Below are 21014 nucleotides of genomic sequence, written 5' to 3' on the forward strand. Positions count from 1 at the left end.
TATCCCTCTCTAGCTACTACTAGACTGTACTAGCTAACTGTCATGTTATTTGACATCAATAACCCTTCTATGCCCTCCCCTTGTATGATTTTAAAGAATTAGGGATGCGTGACAGTTCACCTTATTTCTTTAAAAATATATTTCTATGTTAATATATTAAATTATAAAAATTAATTTTTTTTAAAAAGGATTAATTAAAAAAAACACGACTCGACAGTATATATTAACACACCCTTAAAATATTTAAAAACTATGTCTTAAGATCAAAAAATAGATTGATTTTTTACTATTTAAACGCGGATTATATATTGTGGTATTAGTGCTAATTTTCCTTAATCTTCTGATTTACGATTTTGGTAAAAAATACGTTGAATTGTCATGTAATGGAATGGAAGTGAGAAAGCGCAAGATTCATTGTCTTGTCCATATATATATATATATACATCGCTCCGCGGGAATATCTCTGGTTAATTCGGAATTATACCCTTGCTCCATTCGTATTATCCAACGCATGCTTTCTTCTAGCATTCAGAATAATAACCACTGCATTTCGGTTTTGAGGATAATTGTGTGTTTGGTATTTTAGTTAAGTTTATTTTTAAAATTATTTTTATTTAAAAAATATAATTTTAATATTTTTAAATAGTTTTTAATTTCCTTAGCTAACAGAAGAATTTTTAAATTTTTTATTTTTTATTTCAAAATAATTTACTTTATAATCTTCTGTCGTTTTATTTTTTATATCAAAAAAGGATTTTAAAATATATCAAAAATATTATTTTAAAATAAGTTACTTTTAAAAATAGTACCTGACACAGACACACAGACACTACCTAACAACTGATAGGGGTGATTCGAGGGGAGGGACTTGTATTTTCTAGAATGCAAACGAGGGATAATCATGGGATGACAGTTGTCCAGGTGGCAAAGAAAGAGATGTTTCTGGGCGAGCATTAGATGGCTCTCTTTCTAGATAGGCATTAGCCAACCAACAAGAAACTACCAAAACCAAGCATAAAGCTCAAAATTCCAAGATAAGGTCAATTTGCAAGTAACAGAAAAATTTCCTGTGCACTTTCAGCGCGTGAATGTAAACGATCAACGGCGTAGAAGTAACGAGGAAGCAGAGCAAGGGATGTTTGTTTTGCTTCTAGAGAAGGAAGACCGGCGGCCCAAGCAAATACCGCGAAACGTTTCCGACCTTCAAGGCATATACTATAAAGAAATGGCCGACGACGAGTAAGACCTTAATCTGCAAGGAAGAGATAGTGTGGATTCATTAGTACGGTGCATTGTTATCGTACGTTAGATCTCATTTCTATATAGGAATAATGCATGGGAAACGCCAAAAAATCATTGAAACATTATTAAATATAATGGTAGCTATATATGTGGGCAAATTTACTTAGTTTTCGTGGAGAAGTACATAAAAACCATAGTTATGTAATAAATTGTACCTCACTCTTCATTACATGTGTCAAATTTAAAGAATAAAAGAAAGGGTAAAAGGGTTCTTCAACCTCCCTGGAGCAAACCAAAGTTTTTTTTTTTTATTACGTGTCGTGTTTTATTTTATTATTCCATATTAAGAAGAGATGGTTTCTAATTTCAGTTTCAATGCCATGCTGAATTCTGTTTGTAAGAGAAGAAAAGTACCATTTGATAACGAACATCAATACGATTGGACACCGGCAGTATTAGACACGTGCAGTAAAGCTTAATGAATTGCTATTACTATTCCTCGCGTAAATTGAATGGTATTGTTTTTTTTTATATATATAAAAAAAACTTGTACCACTCCGAAGAAGGAAAGGAATCGGAAAGGAGCAAGTCACTTTAATAGAATAATCTTCGAAGACATCCCAAGATTTACTTGTGGGACGCGAAACTGAAATATACAAGGCAATAAAAATACAGTCTTTGCAAGCTTATCCACCTTGTTAATGCCTCATTGCTGACTCAATAATGCGTGCTCCACACGGCCAAAAGACCCCGAGTTCACCTAGGATTCAAATTACCTCTACTACTATTTCATGTGTGTTAAAAAGGCCAGCGTACCCTTGTTTTGACTTGGACATTGGAATTAGTCGTATCCTCACAGCCTCTCTTGTTAGTAGTAGCTCAGTCTCCACAAATCCCAACCCCCCCCTCTATTGCTTAGTTGACCGACCTCACTGCCCACCAACTCTCCCACTCCATCACCACAACTTCCTATATATATAAACAAAACCTTTCCTTACTCTACACTCAGTGATCGGCCCTCTCTCCCTCTCTCTCTAAGCCTTTCTTCCTCTCCTTAGAAATCTTTTTCGTTTGTAGCTCTCGTTGCCCACTCACACAAGAAAAACTCAGTATCAAGAATCCAAGTCATGGCTCTTGAAGCTCTGAATTCTCCTACAACAGCCGCTCCTTTCAATTATGAAGAAACATGGATTAAGAGGAAACGCTCTAAGAGACCTCGTAGTGAGTCCCCTTCAACCGAGGAAGAATACCTCGCTCTTTGCCTTATCATGCTTGCTCGTGGCGGCTCCACTGCCCCACCCGTCCAAAAACTGCCAAAAAAACCGCTTCCGCCTCCCCTGCACCACCCCAACCACCAACTTCGGATCTTTCTTACAAGTGTTCGGTTTGCAACAAGGCTTTCTCTTCTTACCAGGCTCTTGGCGGGCACAAAGCCAGTCACAGGAAGTCCTCCTCCGAGTCCACCGTCGCCTCAGCCACCGAAAACCCATCAACCTCCACCACAACCACCACGACTACCAGTGGTAGGACTCATGAGTGCTCTATCTGCCACAAGACTTTCCTTACTGGACAGGCCTTAGGCGGACACAAACGCTGTCACTATGAGGGCACAATTGGAGGCAACAACAGCAGTAGTGCTAGCGCTGCAATCACCACCTCAGACGGTGGTGCTGTTGGAGGCGGTGGCGTGAGCCAGAGTAAAAGTCAAAGAAGCGGTGGTGGGTTTGACTTTGACCTGAACTTGCCTGCTTTGCCTGAATTTGAAGGTCCAAGAATCAGTAAACCAGAACCCTGCGGAGATCAAGAAGTGGAAAGTCCTTTGCCAGGGAAAAAGCCAAGATTAATGTTTTCGCTTAAGCAAGAAAGGACCGATATGGGTTCTTCGCAAATTTGAATTTAGAATTTAAGATTAGGTTTAATTAGGAGGATTCTTGGATTTTTCTGCTCTTTTCATCACTCTCTATGGTGTTATCTTTTGGGGTTTGCTTTGATAATGAATTGGTTCTGTATAGGGATTTGTATTCATTGTTTTAGACTTCCTCTGCTATTCTTCCATTGGACATTAATTCATTCTTTTACTATTATTTTTTTAAAAGAATTGCGTGAGATTCATATTCAATTATTTATTATACTCGTGGATATGAATGGATTTCTTCTTAATTACATGTTTTAATTGTACTCCATATTTCATTTTTCGGATGGTTGAACTCTCTCCCCACGCCTTAAATGCCTAATATTGTGGGTATAGAATAGGACGGATTACAGTTCAATTTCTCCTTCTAAATTTATATTTTTCAAAAATAGTGCCCAAGGAAAAGCTCAACAAACACGATGAAACCTTTCTCTGTATATTGCGGTAGAAAAATGTTCTAAAGTTTATTTTTCACATAAATACTTTAGCATAATAAAAAAAATATCAAAAAAATTAATTTTCTTAAGAAACATGGCTTCACTGCATACGCGCTCGCAATCTCAATGCACCGCCAGAAACTCGATTTTTTTGGGTTAAACAGTGAAGGTCGGACTCACGGATCACGGCGGCCTGTGAATGTTGAAGTCAAGTTCATGTATTGCATTATACGCGTGGTAAATACCCGTTCAAGCCGAGGGAGTCTTTAAATATTCATAACCCTTTTTGTGCGAGTCATTGCCGTGTGAACAGCGCAGATGCAGCGGGCAGGTAGGCAGGCAGGCGGGGCACTCGGTAGTGGTCTTGATAGTCTTTCTAAACAAAGAACCATGCCATGTTAAGAGTAATGAGATGGTGGTCTTAACCAATAACCTCCCATGTGATCATGCCTTCAATCCACATGTTGGCATCATGATGTAACGTCTTTTGCGTGGCTCGGGACACTTGTAGTTGTAGCTGTAAGCGGTAGTTGCACAACACCCACTGCAGTACACGGTCTTGTCCTAATTCTGGAGGCCTTTTCCGGTCGGCGGAGCTTTCACATCTGTCTGTTGATTTCATTTACATTTTACTATTGAATTGATGTGAAATCCTCGGTATTGCAGGATGCCTCATGGATATTGCATGGGTTTTCAAACATCCCTCTCATTGTGGATTTTTTTTTAATCGCAACTGCTAGATAATTTATACTTATTTTAATTAATTTTTTCAAATTCTATAATTAATAATTAAGTAATTAATTTCTTAAAATTCTATAATTAATAATTAAATAAGATTCTGATTATTCTAAATTTTATAATGAATTAATAATTTTTAAAACATAAATTTAAAATTTAATCAATTGAGCTATAGTCCTTATAATTTTTTCTTTAAAAATACTATAGTTTATTAAAAGTTCAGAAATAATAATATAAATTAAGAAATATCTGAAAAACTGAACCGTTTAAACAAAATTATATCTTAAAAATATATTAATTTATTTTTAATTTTTGTTTCATATTCTTTCAATTCTTTCCCTATATTTATCTTCCTTACTTCTTTGCTTTCATCAATTCATGAGTGTTAATAATACGATCTATCTATTGTCAGCTAATGGAAATCTAGGCTGTTAAGGAGACAATCTATAATGAATAATTCTTTCTTTTTTTTAGTTTAGTGGTTAATATATTTTAGGGTCTGTATCAAATAAAATATTTTCGAAATAAGTTTTATATTGGTTTGGTTTCAGCACGATAACGTGGACAAAATAGCAAGCAATCACGAGGTACAATTGACGACTCATGGCAGCATATATGAAGTGCCTGGGCAGTGGGGATATAGATGCTTGGGGACGTCAACATTCGATGCGTGCCGTGCTGTCAGTATTGCCTATACACTTCTCTATCTAGATAGGATCGATAATCCTTTAATCCTTCAGTAGATAGATAAGAATATATTATTAAAAATAATATAAATTATATTTTAAATTTTTAATTAATAATTTTAAATTTTTAATTAAGTTGAATAATTAATCGGTTAAGAAATTAAATTTTATTATCTTTATTTATTTAAAAAAATTAAATATAAGGTAGTATAAATTTGTATAAATTTCAAGCTTAAAATCTAAACATAATATAATATATATTTGAAAATTTCATCTGATAATTTGAAACTTTACATTAAATTAATTCGATATAAAATGAACTCTTTTAGGAGGACTCCTCGCCCTCGGTTAGGAGTGAAACATTAACAAGATTCCATGGTTTGGACATCTACTCAAGGTCTGGATACAAGTTAAGTAGGAAGGGTAAGTTTTTCAGGTGACACGTACACTATCAGTGTATACATCAACAAGGGTATAATATTAGGTTAGCAGGAGAGCTTCAAAGCCTCCAAGTCATTGAAAAACATGAGAAGGGTGTTTAGGTTAGGTTATATATATCTTAATTAATCTTTTAAAATTTTAAAATTAATCATATAAATATACAATAACTTTGAAAAATTTTAAAAGGTATAGAATTCAAATAGATAATTTTTTAGAAGTAAATTTAATGTTTAACTAGTTGAGTTATATTTTTTAGAATTGAGAACAAACTATATTGTTGTGCCTAGTCATGGATATTCAAGTTGTAAACATTGTAAGTTGAATTGGTTAATTATTTTGAGGATTGACTGCAAGTTTTTGGTTTTGTAGATGAATTGACCTTCTTGAGATGCAAATTTGCCAAGCAGTAAAAGCCTTCAATCCTAATTAGAGTAAGATCGAAAACGAATGATGGGCATTCAAGTGAAGGCATGAGAAGCGCAAAAGATGAATGCTTCAAAAATCTTAATTGGAGAGACAACTCAAAATCTGTCATTTTATAAAAGTAAATTGAGTGGCCTAACAAATATACTGCGAAATCCTAATTTAAAGTTCTTCTTAGTGGACTTAAAAAAAAATTAAGAAAAATAAAATTAGCATTGCAGTTACATTATATTAAAAAAAAACATTAAAACAGAAAATGCATATTTTCACAAAACCGTCGTGGATGCCAATGTTTATCCTAACGATGATTTTTTTATTTCTCATTTCAATTCTCAAGTTTTATTTCTTTGCCATTCCATCAATACACTTAATTTTTGCATCCATTTATGCATCTCAATTTACTTTTATTTACATCCTCTCCAATATTTGAGGTCTTTGCAAATATTTCATTAATGAATTAAACATTAATTTTACAAAATAGATTTTTTTGTTGGAAACCAAATTAAAAAAGCAAGGGTTTATTTTTTTTATAAAAAAAAACCATTTCAATTTTTGTTTTTTAAAACATGCGAAAAACTTTAGTTTGGTCTCTAAAGTCTTAATTTATCTGTATTATTTGGTCCATGTTGTTTTTAGACTTTATGTTTAGATCCTAAAGTTTATTTTATTTGTGGGCGTTATTGAGGTGTTTTTAGATGAAAATAAATTGAAAGTTAACTTTTTAGATCTCAAACTCTAACCCTTATTTTTCAATTACCTATTTTTCCATCATGAAAATGATCAAAAATAAATTGGTGAATGACATATTATTTGTTTAAGAAAATAATGCATCATTTATGTTATTTTAAAAAAATAACTAGGTGTATCAACCTGGCTTCTAGATCTAGATAACCTAAAATTTTTGGTTTAGAGTTAGGCAAATGAACTTATTTTTCTAGGCCAGCAACACCTGATTTATGAGTATTTTGGCCCATCATCTTTTACTCTCTCTTTTTTTTAATTCATTTATTCTTTACATCTTCTTTCTATTTAACTTCCATATTTTGCATTTTGTTTTTCTATCATATACATAGGTAATTTGTAATTTGATACCATATACATGAATCATATGAATACATTATATTTATCAGCTAAACATATAAAAAAAATCAAGCATCACAACAAAAAGTCATTAAATGGTGTGACATTTCATGTATAATAATTAATTTTTAAGTTAATTTCATATATTATTGAATTTTGTTTGTGTCATAAACATTAATATGTTCTTGATAAAGTCGTAGAAAAACTTTACAAAAAGATATTGGCTTACAATGGTTGTTAAGTTATGAGCTTGAAATGTACTTATAGAACAAGTCCCTTATGGTGAGAGACACATCTGACGTGTAAGTTGGTATTTGAGTTTTTTTTTAAGTGAGAAGCAAATAAAAATTTAAAAAGATGAAAAAGATGTTTTTTATGTGTAAAGAAGATATGTGCATTCTTTATCTCATGTTATCTATATGATAGAGAAGTGCAGGGGTAAGTGTTCAAACCTTCCTTTCTCTCTCAAAACTTGAGAATATATAGGTTAGAGAATATCTGACAAATATCTAAAAAAATATTTGGTGAAATATATGAGAAAATATATTATTCATAAATATATGAAAAATACAAAGGTGAGTGTTCAAACCCCTTTTTCTCTCAAAACTTGAGAATATATTGCTTGGAGAATATCTAACAATTATCTAGAAAAATATTTGGTGAAATATATGAGAAAAAATATTATTCATAAATAATGGATAATAGTGATGAATAATACCATGCAAAAATTATATCATGTAAATAATACCATTCATAAATAGTAACACACAAGATAAGTTAAAGTAGTTTGGTGAGATCGACCATAGAAAGAGAGAAAAAGATGAGAAAGTAGAGCTCAGTCTAATAGAGTTTAGAACTCGGGACTTGTTATGAACAAGCTACCCATAAAAAATAGTATTAATGAATTGTAAACGAGAGTACTATACCAAACTAAGGGATGAGAGGAAAATGAGAGAGTGGAGCTCAGTTTGAGTGAGTCTAGAAAATTGAGACTCATTCTGAATTAGCTATTCTGAATTAGCTTTGGATGGTAAATACTATTTATAAATAGTAAATGAGATTATAACAAGTTAAGGGATAAATGCGAAGGGGAGGTGAGAGAAAAAAGATTAATAGAGCCATGACCTAACCAAGTTTTTTCTGATCTTTTTTTTTTTTATTATATTATAACTTGCACCTCAAAGTCTTATAAATATAAATATTTGGAAGACTTTATCTAACTAAAGAGGGGAGGAAAATACTTACAGTGTAAAAATTTACCTTTATCGCTATACTTGCACAAAAGTGTCACATGTATAGGCATGCTTTTGAATTTTTTTTCCATTAACATATTTTTGCTAATGTTTGATGGAGAAATATCCATGATCTTTCTTCAGACATTTGGTCATAAAAACTTGGAAACATTAGTCACAAAGATATGAGGAAAGTGGTCATAGTGACTTGGAGATAATAGTCATGAAGACATGGAATGATTTGGTCATAAAGACCTAAAGATAGTTGTTCATAAGAACCCAGAGATATAGGCATAAAGACCTGAAAACATTGGTTACAATGCTTTAGAGAAATTCAGTCACAATAATTGAAGAATTGGAGATAATGGTCATATAGACTTGTGATTAAGAGATTGATTAACTGTTATCGCTTAAACTCCTTATCATTTACAAGCCATTAGCAATTATTATGATTTATGAAATACTAAATTGAATGTGAAGCTCGATTAGTCCAATCCTTGAAAAATACTATTCATGAATAGTAAAACCAAGTTATGCATAAAGTAATTTTACTGTTCATAAAATGTAAAACCAAGTTATGCATAATATTATAATAGTACTAATTAAGTCATCCATAGTTTAGTTTATTCTATTAAAATACAAAAAGGATGGAGATTCAAATCTTTAGAGATAATCCATGGTTTATTTAATCTTAGACAACAATGTAAATGAATGGACTTCTCTTCCTAAATCTGGCTGTTTTTCACTCTTATAAACTAGTGGAGGTGACCTCTGATAATCAATTGTTCTATTATTTTTTACTATGTGACACTCCTTAGTATCATCTTTATTGTCATGGTAAAAAAGACAAAATTTATTAGTGTTTTTTTGTGTCTAAACCACTTTTTATTGGAGTTAGATGTTATAAGAAGTATTTTCTTTGAATAATAGTTAACATCTTTGTTCGAGTGGTGGTCAGAGGTATGGTTATGAGTTTGGGAAACGTCATATAGCAATATATATATGCCCTCTAGTTTTTTTTTGAATTTTTTTATTAGAGATTGATGGTGTGGTGTAAACTCTATCTATATTTGGAAGCATGAATGATTTTGTTTGGCCATGCTAATTTCTTCTAACCAATTGTAATTTTTCATCATATGTTTGATAATGAGAAGATTTCTATCAGAAAGTGTGTATAACCTTTCCTATAAGAAATAGTTATAGACCCCATTCATTAGAGCTTTAATGGCAATGAGTTCAAGCATATTTCCACGTTTAAGAATTTTTCATTAAACTTTTAAAAATAAGCTATAATACTTTTATTTTTTTTATTATATGACTATGAAGAGTTATGTGGTACTTTTTTTAGAATGAAAGCTTATGCTAAAGTGAGAGGTAAGCTTCATAACAAAATTGTGAAGACTTATGATAGATGCATATTTTAGGTTCTGCTACCATATTTTAACATATTCATAAAACGTTGTTAGAAGAACTTTATAGATAACATCAATATTTTATATGATAAGCTCTTGAATGTTTTTCATATTTTAGATTTCACCTAAGGGTCTGTAAATCCTTTATAGTTATCTAAACTGACTTTTATAAAGACACGATTTTTTATGAGTTGAGTTTGTAACACTATGTGACAAAGTAGAGTTTTTTGGTGAGCATTGTGTTGTAGCTCACAGACCAGTAGGGTCATGGAGGTTGTCTCACACCTAGTTCTTTATATGATGGAATGAGGTGATGAAAAATTATGGAGACTTGATTGTTTGAAGTGTCTCATTCTCACATGAGATATGTATCTCATTTTAATGTAAGAGTGCGAGTGTTACTCATATATATGTCATTTTACCTTGTTTCTCTATGGAAATGGAGTTGTATATATGTGTACTTAGTGCATATACAGGGCCATGTTGTTATGTAGAAGAAGTTGTGCAAAGATATAGTTGCATCACTGCAACAACATTATTAAGTAAATGAATTTGATTGAAAAGTTGTTGAAGCCCAATAGGAGTTGGAGTCCTTATTGTTAGATCAATCACCATCTTCTATTCTGGAGTCTCGCCCATCATAAAAGGTTTTTTGAAAAAAAAATATACAAAGGAATGGACTAAATTTTTGTTTAGGCTCTTTTAAACGAAGTTGTTAATGAAGTCATGGAAAAACTTCTTAAAAAATACTGACTTTCCCTAGCTGATGAGTCATAGACCTGAGTAGTGCTTGTAAAACAAGTCACTCATGAAATGAGAGACACTTCAACATGTAAGTCAGCATTCGAGTTTTTCTCAAGCGTAAGCATCTAAAAATTAAACAAGATAAAAATGATGGTTTTGTCTGTGAAAAAAATATGTGTGTTATATGTCTTATGTTATCAATATAATAGATAAATATTTAGATCTCATTCCCTTTTTTTAAAAACCTGAGAACATATAACTTAGAAAATATATGATAAATATCTTTAAAATATATAGAAAAATATATGGTTAAATATATTAGAAAAGGTATTATTAATAAACAGTATAAATAATGATGAATAATATTATTCATGAATAGTACCATGCAAATAATATTGTTCATAAATAGTAAAACGACTGAGACAAGGTAGCTCAGTAAAACCCAACAAAGAGAGGAGAGAGAGATAAGCTTGGTCTAACCAAGTTTGGGACTCATTTTGAACAAGTTTTGCATGGTAAACACAATTCATAAATAGTAAATGAGACTATATTGAGCTAAAGGATGAGAGAGAAAGGGAAGAGAGAAAGAATGGAGGGGTAGAGCTCAATCTGACTAAGTCTGTAGACTATGAACCATAATCTTAAAACCCATGTTGCCTTGATGGGTCAGTCGACTCAGGACCCGGCCAACCTAAGACCATAACCGGGTCATGTTTAAGAAAACATAGGGAAAGGAAAAAACTCGAATGACCCGATTGCATCCCGTTGTCTATTTATTTTTTGTCTATTTATTTCTGTTGAATAAAAACAACAATATTTTATTTTATAAAAAAATATAAAAAATTAAAGGTCAACCCAAGATGATCAGGTCAATACCCATGACTCGGATCTTGGTTTAGATTGACCAACAAGTTAAGTTTAAAAATTATATTTTAGATTTGTTTGGAATGAGTTTTGTATAATAAATACTAGTCAGGAGTAGTAGATACTATTTATGAATAGAAAATAAAACTGTATCAAATTAAAAAATTAAAAAAAAAGAGAGAGAGAAAGAGGAGCTTGATTAGGCCACAACCCAATCAAGCGTGGTGGACTCGGTTGACCTATGACCTAACCAAACATATCGGGACTCAATTGCACTGAGATATATATGAGTTTTTTCTTATCTTTTTAATTTCTATTGTATTATCGGTTTCTAAGTAAGTGATTCATCCCATCGTTAAGAGTCCAAGTTGCAATTTAAAATGAGCAGGCGTCACTTTTTTCATGAATCTTTACAAAATATTAGAAGAGTCTCAATCTTACAGCATGTATATGCACATCTATGCTATAAATTGTTTAGTTGATCCTTTCAACTGCCACCACATTCAAAATTTAGCTAGCTTCCCTTTAATTATTATTTTGTAAAAATATATAAATGTTTTTTACTAGAAAATATATTAATATTTTTTATTAAATTTGTTAAATGACATAATAGATAAAACAACAAAGGGCACAAAATTATTCTTTTTTATTTTTTCTATGGATAGGATAGAATTATTCGGTCTTTAGGATGCTTTCCAATTTTGCAACTTTACTTGCAAGTTGAAGAAAACATTATGTCAGCTGAAAACAATATATAATTTAACTAATCGTATGCCCCCACATTGCAGTCATCACCAATTGTTCATGTATAATCAATTTTAGTCATTCAAGTATTCATATATAAATAATTGTTTAAGAATTTAATTATGTCTTTCTAAATATTTTTTGTCTGTGTTATCATGGTCGTTATATTATATGTATTCGAACAAGAACATTAACAAAGAATTTCACCCATAAAAATATTTAATTTAAATTTTATATATTTTTTATAGCATTTTATTTTTTTTCAACATGTATCAATTTTTCAATTTCTTTTTTATGGATTGAAATTAATTTTATAACTTTATGTCCTGAAACTTCAAAAAGCAGTCAATTGTTTTTTAAAATTATATAATTTTTTTTTTCAATTCATATCAAATTTAGATATTTAATTATTCTCTTTTTTACTATAAAGAACTTATATCATGAAACCAAAATAAAAGGTAATTATTTAAAAATATATATATAATATATTTTACTTTCTTGATGTACATTCAATTTAAAATTTTAATTATTCTCTCTGTTTTTAAGGTATTATTTGATTTTATAATTTTGTTAAAAAAAAGACTTATTTAAAAAATAAAAACCAAACAAATAATACATCATTAAACTCCTATACTAGCTAAAGAATCTTGATAGATTTTTAAACAACCAAAAGAATCTTGATATGTGTTGATAGAGATGAGTTTCTTGATTTTTCTGTTTTTACTTCTTATTCAAAAATATTATATATGCATCTTAAACTAAAAGTTATGGTAGTAGCTTTCTATTTATTTGAAAAAGAAGAATTTACAATAAATCCATAGGAATGAATTATGATTATAATATTTAGTTTTAAAACTTTCCTCCTATTTTTTTTCTTTTTCTATCAATATTTTAATTTTAATTTTTATCTATATACGTGACAAGATATACTCAATATATGTGTTCAATTTTTTTAAATATTAAAATTTCATTAATGAAAACTTAAATATATTGATAAATAAAAAAATTTACATATTAAAACCATAACACCATTTTGAATAAAGTTAAGTCAAGAATCTTGTTAACAAAAAACTAGAAGATGAAGGGTTTTTTTAAAAAAAACAAATCATTATAATAGTATTTTTTCATCTTTTTTTGGTTTTTTTTCATTAGATTTTTTTTTAATTTTATTATTCAATATTAAATTTATTAAAAATTAAAATTTATTTTTTAATTTATTTTTATAAGATTATTTCAGTCACATGACCAGACCATGATTCTGAGTGAACATAATTGACTCGAGTTTTTATCTTTTATTTTAATTGAATTTTTTTTTAATTCATATTTTAATATTAAATTAGTTGAGAATTATACTTCATGATTTGTCTCAATTTACTCTTTATGAAGCTATTCTTGTCTCATGACTTGGGTTACATATATCACAAATTAACTCGAGTTAACTTAAATTATTTTTTATATTTTTTTTTACTTGATATTTTTTTTAATTTTATCTTTTAACATAAAATTTATTGAGAATCGAGTTTTATAATATATTTCAATTTGATTTCTATTAAATTATTCTAATCTTATGACCGGAGATACAGGTTTAACAAGTTAACATGAGTTTACTCGGATTATGTTTTTTTTAATTTTTATTTTTCAATAATTAATTTATTGAAAATTAGGTTTTATAATTTGTTTTAATTTTCTTCTACAAAGTTATCATAGTTTCATGACTCAGTATACAAATTAATAGGTTAATCTGGGTCGACTCAAATCAATCAAATATGTTGTTGTCTCAATATTTATATAAAAAAATTAACATTATAAATATTTATTTTGAGTTAAATTTTGTTTTTACCAGTCATCCAAATTGTCATTGAACCCACAAAGTCGATCAGGTTACTACTCACATGGTTTTAAAAAAAAATCTACTAGAAAAGATTTTAGTAATACATAGATATTTTTTTATTAACATAACTTTTTATTTGACTCATAACATAGAAAGCCAATCAACATTGTTCATTGAAATAATGATTTGACAAACATGCCCCTTGCTAAAAAAAATATTAAGTTAGGATTTGGGGCAAGATGATCTTTTTACTATGATTTAATATCACTTTCGTATAAGTCTTTTTAATTTTTTATAACAACCAAGTTACCTAAATGCCCTAGGAACCAAAAAAACATAGCTTAGGCCCAAGGGCTTTTATATCTTTTTCAATATTTTATTAAAGTTAAATTACTAAATTATTCATAGGTTCAAAATTAACAAAACTAGTTTCTAGGATGCTTTGTATTTTAATATGTTAAAAAAAACTTTATTAGCATGTGTGGGGTCATCAAGTCACCAAACCCTGTATTCTGTATTGGTGTTTGAATGGTCTTAATGTTTTTTCTGTAATAAATACACTTCTAGATGGGCATCGATGATCATATCTTTTGTTTTTTGTTTTTTGTCTCTTCATATTGAATTATGTAGTAGTCTCTTCAAAATTTTAAGCCAATCGATTCAATTTATTTTGCTTGTTCTAATAAAAAAAAACATAATATATGTGTGTGGCGGGGGGATTTAGTTACTTTTTAATCATTTTTTTTATTAATTTTTGTGTAGTTAGAGATAATCATAAAAATACTCAAAAAAATAAAAAATAAAATACATAGTTGGGGTGAAATCATACCAATATTTGAGTATCACATGCAAAATTTAAGTTTGAGAAATTATGGGTAACAACTAAGGTTTGAATTGAAGAAGTTTTAAATTGGTTTAGTTTGGTTGAAGGTGAAAAAATTGAAAGTTCGAGTTTGAAATAAATTGCTAATTTAGTAAATCAATTAAAAGCTTAACTGAAAAAAGGGAATTGAAATTGGGAGTCAGGCTTAAAAATGAATAATCGGAGAACCAAGGGCTGATATAATTCGGTCAGGTCAGGATTGAAATAAATTAAGAGGAAAAGGTGCAAATTGACAAAAATAAGAGAACTCAAAAAAGGGGACTGATATGAAGTTTAGTGTGATTCAATTAGGGAACCTAATTCCAGTCGAGGAACAAAAACGACATCGTTTCACGTTACGTGTAATGGGGCGCTTTATTTAAATTGGGGAGGAGCATGGTTTAAACTATAAATCTTCAAACAAAACGATGCTTTTTTCTGCAGGAATTCTGGGTTTTGCCCATATGGAAGTTGATCTTTTTCCCTCTTTCCGCCCAAGTCCCAGCTACCAATTGATCCTCCCAGGAAACAGGAAACACATGCCCGTAATATTGAACGTGTTGTCCGTGATCCTGAAGCAAGAAATCACATTTTCTGTCCTGATTCTCTCCCCGCAGATCGAGCAAAAAAGGGTTGGTGGCCAACACTTGAGCTAGTTTCCAGTCCAGATTCAACTGGACAATCTTCAAGAATTCGGTTTTCATGAAGTCGATGATTGTTTCATTTCAGAAAAGGATTGACATCCTCCTGTAAAAGGCCACATTCAGACACAACAAGGGTGGAGCGAGAGGAGAAGGGCAAGAGATCACGGTAACGCAAGATAGACTTTGTGAGCGCAACAAAACAGAGGGCACTTACATCCTTCCAAGAGAAATAAGAGACTGTTATCAAGGAGGGAGAAGAGAAAGCAACATCCTCAAGCAACTTATGGGTTTTTGTTCTTATAGTTCCAGTGTATTCGGCAACAGACTTGTTGAAGCTTTAAAAGAAGGTATACTTTTCTTATTAAAAGGTTTGTTCTTACGTCCTGTCTTTGCCATTACATCATGCTGCGAATCTTATTGAACTTGTCACTGGTCATACACAAAAGTTACAGACTCGTGGATATGATAAATCAGAAACCTTGAACTTAATTCAATTTGCTTGAAGTTTTCTTTGACTAGAAGGTGATTGCTTCCATGTTAGTGAGAGCAACTGGAAATGGAAACCCTTAGAGCTTAACATAAAGGAAGAGTTTTAAGCAATGAAACAGAATAGGAATGGAAATATAGGAATAATGTATGTGTACGTTTGCATCAGGATTGCAAGGTAACGTCTGAACAAATAAATTCGGGTGGGCCAATAAAACGTGAACTTGGTTACCATCTGAATTTTTAAAAAAATATATTTTTAAAGTTTACTATATAAATAATAGAAAAATATTTTATTTTTTAAATGTAAAATTTAAAATTCTTTAATATATATATATATATATTTTATATTTACCAAAAAAATTATGTTTTTAATATAAGATTTGAAATCCTTTGATATATATATTTTATATTCACAAGAACAAAATTATATTTTTTTTAATATGAAATTAAAAAAAAATTATTTAAATACTTCAACTTAAAAAAATAACATACTAGTATAATATTTTTTTAATATAGAATATAAAATATTTTGAAATAATTTTTAAAATTTTATTATTTATAACATAATTTATATTTATATGAATTATTTTTTAATTTTTTTATATAAAATATTAAAACTTTAAATATTTTTTAATTTTTTCGAGTAATTATGTCTAGAATAACTTACCAACAAATTCTTAATTAAACAAGGCTTTATAGTTTATTTATTATTATTATTTTTAATCTAGGGCTATGCTATCAGATTCTTGTGGGTGATGGCCCATTTGGTCGCAATTTTATGTATATCTTTGCGGGTCAATTGCTAAAACATTGGGTTTCATTCGTGGGACGCCGCCTTGTATAATGGGAGTGGGCGGAGTGGCCCCATGACAATGGGGCTGCGGTGGAGAGTGGTGTGGCCACAGTGACCACTTATTATTTTTTAAAATATTTTTTATTTTTAAAAATTATTTTTTATGTTATAAAATTAAAATAATTTGAAAATATAAAAAATTAATTTAAAACAAAAAAATAATATTTATTAAAAACATTTTTGAAATACAAAAATAAACATATTTTTAATTTACTATTATTATTTAGATAAAACAAAAATTAAGCATTATTTTTTTATATACTCTTCCAACTTCAAAAATTAAAAACTAATCCCACATTAAACATGTCCAAAACAGAAAACGTTTTCTAAATTGAAAGATAGAGCATTTGTTAGAGGAAAATCGAGAGAAAGCCGATAAAGCAATCTTTTTTAAAAAATGTTTTTAATTATGGTAAGAAAATTTCAAATACTTTTCTACGCTTCTTGATTTATCTCATTCTAATTGCAAATAAAATATCATTTAGGATAATTCCCAGCAAATTTAAAGGACTAAGTTATGTATTTTAATATGTTTACGCTGCGTATCAAAGTATTTTCGTAGGTATATTTAAACAGAAAGGTTATAAAATAATATTAAAATTAATATTTTCTTAATTTTTTTTACATAAATAAAATCCCTTACATTACATTATTAAACACGTACTGAATAAGAATTAAAAAAAATAAGTTCAAGCCACCATGACGCCAGAGAAAAGATATACTTGGGATCCAATTGTTATGCTTTTTACATCTCTTAATCCTGATTATTACACCGGCCTGGTTCAGTTTAGCCCGTCTATTCGATAATTAGACTAGTTCAAGTTTAATAAAAGACCGATCAAAATAATAATCTGGTAAAACTTAATAAATCTGATGAGTTAACCTATGATCCTAGCTAACCCAGAAGAGATCCTGTTTTTCTTAAATGTGTTTTTTATCTTGTATCATTTTTTTATATATATTTTTAGTTGGTTATTAATCCCTTTTAAAGTTTATTATATAAATATTATAAAAATATTTTATTTTTTCAATATAAAATTTGAAATCCTTTAGTATATATACTCTACGTGCTTAAAAAATTTTATTTTTTTTAATATAGGATTTGAAACCTTTTATATATATACTATATGCTCAAGAAATTTTATTTTTTTTAATATAAGATTTGAAACCTTTTATATATATACTATATGTTTATAAGAAAAAAATTATGTTTTTTCAATATAGGATAATAAAATTTTGGTTTAAATGCTTCAACTTAAAAAAATAACATAATATCATTTTAAGGTGAGATTTGAATTTCTTTTGTATATATATTATGCGTTGATAAGAAAAAAATTATATTTTTTTAATGTAAAATTTAAAACCCATTAGTATATATATTTTATATTTTCAAGAAAAAGTTAATTTTTTAATATATGATAAAAATATTTTTTTTTGTTTAAATACCTCAACTTAAAAGTATAAAATGGTATCTTTTTTAATGTAGGATAAATTTTATAAAAAATTATTATTTTAAACTTCATCATTTACAACATGTATGGTTTATCTTTACATGAATTTTTTATTAATTTTTTCATATAAAATATTAAAATTTTAAATATATTTTTTAATTTTTTTGTGTTAATTCATAAAACTCAAAACCTGCTCTCTTAACAGGGTCAATTTTCAAACTAAATTTAATGTTCATGCTCTTCATAAAAATTTAGAAATACCTTATATGTCTGCATATAATAAGTTTTTTCTTAAAAAAAATAAAACAGGAAGGACAATAAATATAATATAATGTTATAGTTGTAGTATATTAAACTTTGTCTCAGTAATGTTTTAAAATTTGATAACAATTAATTTTTTAAGTGTTTTTTATGAAAATAATTTTTTTTATTATTTTTAAAAAATTATTTTTTTATACCAATCTATTAAAATAATTTTAAATAATTTTTTAAAAATTTATTGAAACGTGCTCTAGGTACTTTGGATTTGACAAAATATTATAAAACGGTAGCAGTCAAGTGGATGTGAGCAGTTTTTATGGTATTGTCGTGTCAATGTATCTTCTTACTCCTTAGCATTAATTATTGGTTATTTTATTATTAGCAAATCTCTAAATCTTGTGCAGGTTTCATGGTATTGTATTGTTGTGCCCATGTATCTCCTTAGCATTATTTATTAATTATTTTATTATTAACAAAACTATAAATCTTGCGGCTAAAACACTGTATTAATATTGCGTGTCAAGTTCAAGTCACATATAACCGTGGACTTGCACAATAATTTTTGTTTTTTTTTTTAAAATATACACAGCTGCCTATCTACAAAAATCCCTTGATTTTTTTTTACCCAAAACCACATCTTTTTTGTTCATCTTTTGCTTTTCCAAGCAAGAATAGACAAAGGATTTGAAATCCTGAAAATGCAATATCTCTCTCTCTTCTTCTTTAAGTTTTTTTTTTTTAAAGAAACCCCTGAAATTCTCGATTTCAAAGACAGACAGGACCCTGATCTAGCCTCAGCGGTAAAAGAATTGAGAGAGGCCAATTCCAAGAGAAATCAAGACTTTAATCTACCCTCGACGATGAAAGGATCGAGAGTGGCTGGATTGGAGAAGCGAAAGATACATAAAAAAAAAAGGCCTGCTTTGTGATGCTGAAGATATTGTTGCTAGCCATGCAGCTTCTGGGATGGATGGATCGCATAAAGTAAAAAAAAAAAAAAAACCTGCAAAAAAGGGTGTTCTTCGAAATCCTGATTTTTTTTTTTTTGCAGTTTCTTATTTGGATATGATGCTTGCGGTTTTTTTTTCTTGAGGGCTTTTTAATGTTTTTTAGTTTTTTCATTTATTTTTCTCTACTTGGTTTATTTATATTATTTTTATTTTTTTAATTTTTTTTGAAAATTATTTTATAAAACTAAAAGTAAATGATGTTTCACTATAAGAATTGTAATATTATCTAATTTTTTATTCATGTTAAAAATTAATTTGAAATCTTATGTGTCTTTATTAACTAACATATATGATATTTATTTTATTTTATTATATACAAATATTAACCTTTAAATTTACAATATATTTTTATTCAATATTTTAAAAAAAATATGTATAATACCTATACATTCGCTCTTTCACGTTAAAAAATAATTTGTTTAACCCACGTAACGACAAGTCCAATAAAAGTGTTAACTCTCTCTTCTTCTTCTTCTTTTTTTTTTATATATATATATTTATTGGCACGATTGATTCTTAATATTCAAGATCTTCTTGTCGAACTGGTAATCATTCCCGAGTTTCTCCTTTCTTCACTAGGACCGAGGGCAAACACCAACTTTATGGTTGAAAGAGATAGTTCTTTTGATTTATAATTATTTATTTTTTGTGAAAAAAAATTGGAAGAACTTTTATATTTATTTTTTGGTCAAAAAAATTATCTGACCTGCGATGATTAAAAACCCTCGTAAGAATTTATAAGACACGGTGGTTTTATTGTAGTACAAAACACAGATTATTATTATAGATTACTATAATAAAATTACTATTTTATTGTTCACTCACTGATTTTGTAAGCTTTGCTTAAGGATAAAATGATATTTTAAACTTGACAAAAAGGTCCATGAAGTTCATTGGAAGCAAATTGGTATTTGATTTTTTCTAGCACAATGTAATAATTGAATATTCTTTAAAAGTAAAATTTAATATACCCTTTGCAAGGGCTTTCTTGACCTTTTCTCTTACGTGCATTAGTTAAAATATCAAATTAACGTGACATTAAAATTTGTTTAGCTTACAGGTGTTTATAGTAACCTATCAATTAATTAAACCAGAAAAAAGCATTAATCAAAAATACCAAATTAATAGAAAAAACAAAAGAGACTACTTAGATTTGGTCCGATTTCAATTTAAAAAAACTCAAATCAATTGAACCAAATCAATTCAATCATTTAAAAAAAAAACTCTAAATCATATTCCCCTTTTTTTCTTTGAAAGTAGACACTCCTCTTATTGCAATTCTCTCTAGATCTTTCTTGTTGAAAGTTGGAACAATCTAGTATCCTCTCTTTTAGTGGCGGAGGTAAAGGGACTGACATGGACGGATCCTTGCAGGAAAATGTTTTTTCTAGCCTCTCTCTTATTAATATATTTAATTTCAGTAGTGAAATAAAATTTTAATCTTTTTAAAATAATGTTTTTAATTCGACCCCTTTAGTTTTTTTTTTCATTTTTTCTTGCTCCACCCCCTGCCCCCTCCCCCGTCATTTCACGATCTCTCTTTTCCTGTAGCCCACCATTTTTTAACCTTAACTAAACCTGCTTTTCTTCTTCTTCTTTTTATTTTTTAATTTGTCAGTCTCGGATTTGACTACTTGAGCAAGGGCGGGTCCATTTAC

General features: G+C 29.0%; 1 protein-coding gene across 1 annotated transcript; it reads left to right on the top strand.

The window, feature by feature from the left end:
- The first annotated feature begins 1595 nt into the window (after window positions 1–1595).
- On the top strand, window positions 1596–3273 carry LOC105129879 (zinc finger protein ZAT10-like). Its single transcript, XM_011032122.1, has 2 exons — window positions 1596–1710; window positions 2484–3273. The coding sequence occupies exons 1-2, from the start codon at window positions 1596–1598 to the stop codon at window positions 3134–3136; spliced, it is 768 nt and encodes a 255-aa protein (XP_011030424.1). The 3' UTR covers window positions 3137–3273.
- Window positions 3274–21014: the final 17741 nt, after the last annotated feature.

The sequence above is a fragment of the Populus euphratica genome, unplaced genomic scaffold, assembly GCF_000495115.2.
Source record: "Populus euphratica unplaced genomic scaffold, PopEup_1.0 scaffold34.1, whole genome shotgun sequence".
NCBI lineage: Eukaryota > Viridiplantae > Streptophyta > Magnoliopsida > Malpighiales > Salicaceae > Populus > Populus euphratica.

Excerpts from the sequence above, each read along its gene's own strand:
- LOC105129879 (XM_011032122.1), top strand. The coding sequence starts at position 1,596 with ATGGTTTCTAATTTCAGTTTCAATGCCATGCTGAATTCTGTTTGTAAG. Across the intron at positions 1,711-2,483 it reads GGCAGTATTAGACACGTGCA|GAAGAATACCTCGCTCTTTG; the intron begins GTAAAGCTTAAT and ends CCTTCAACCGAG.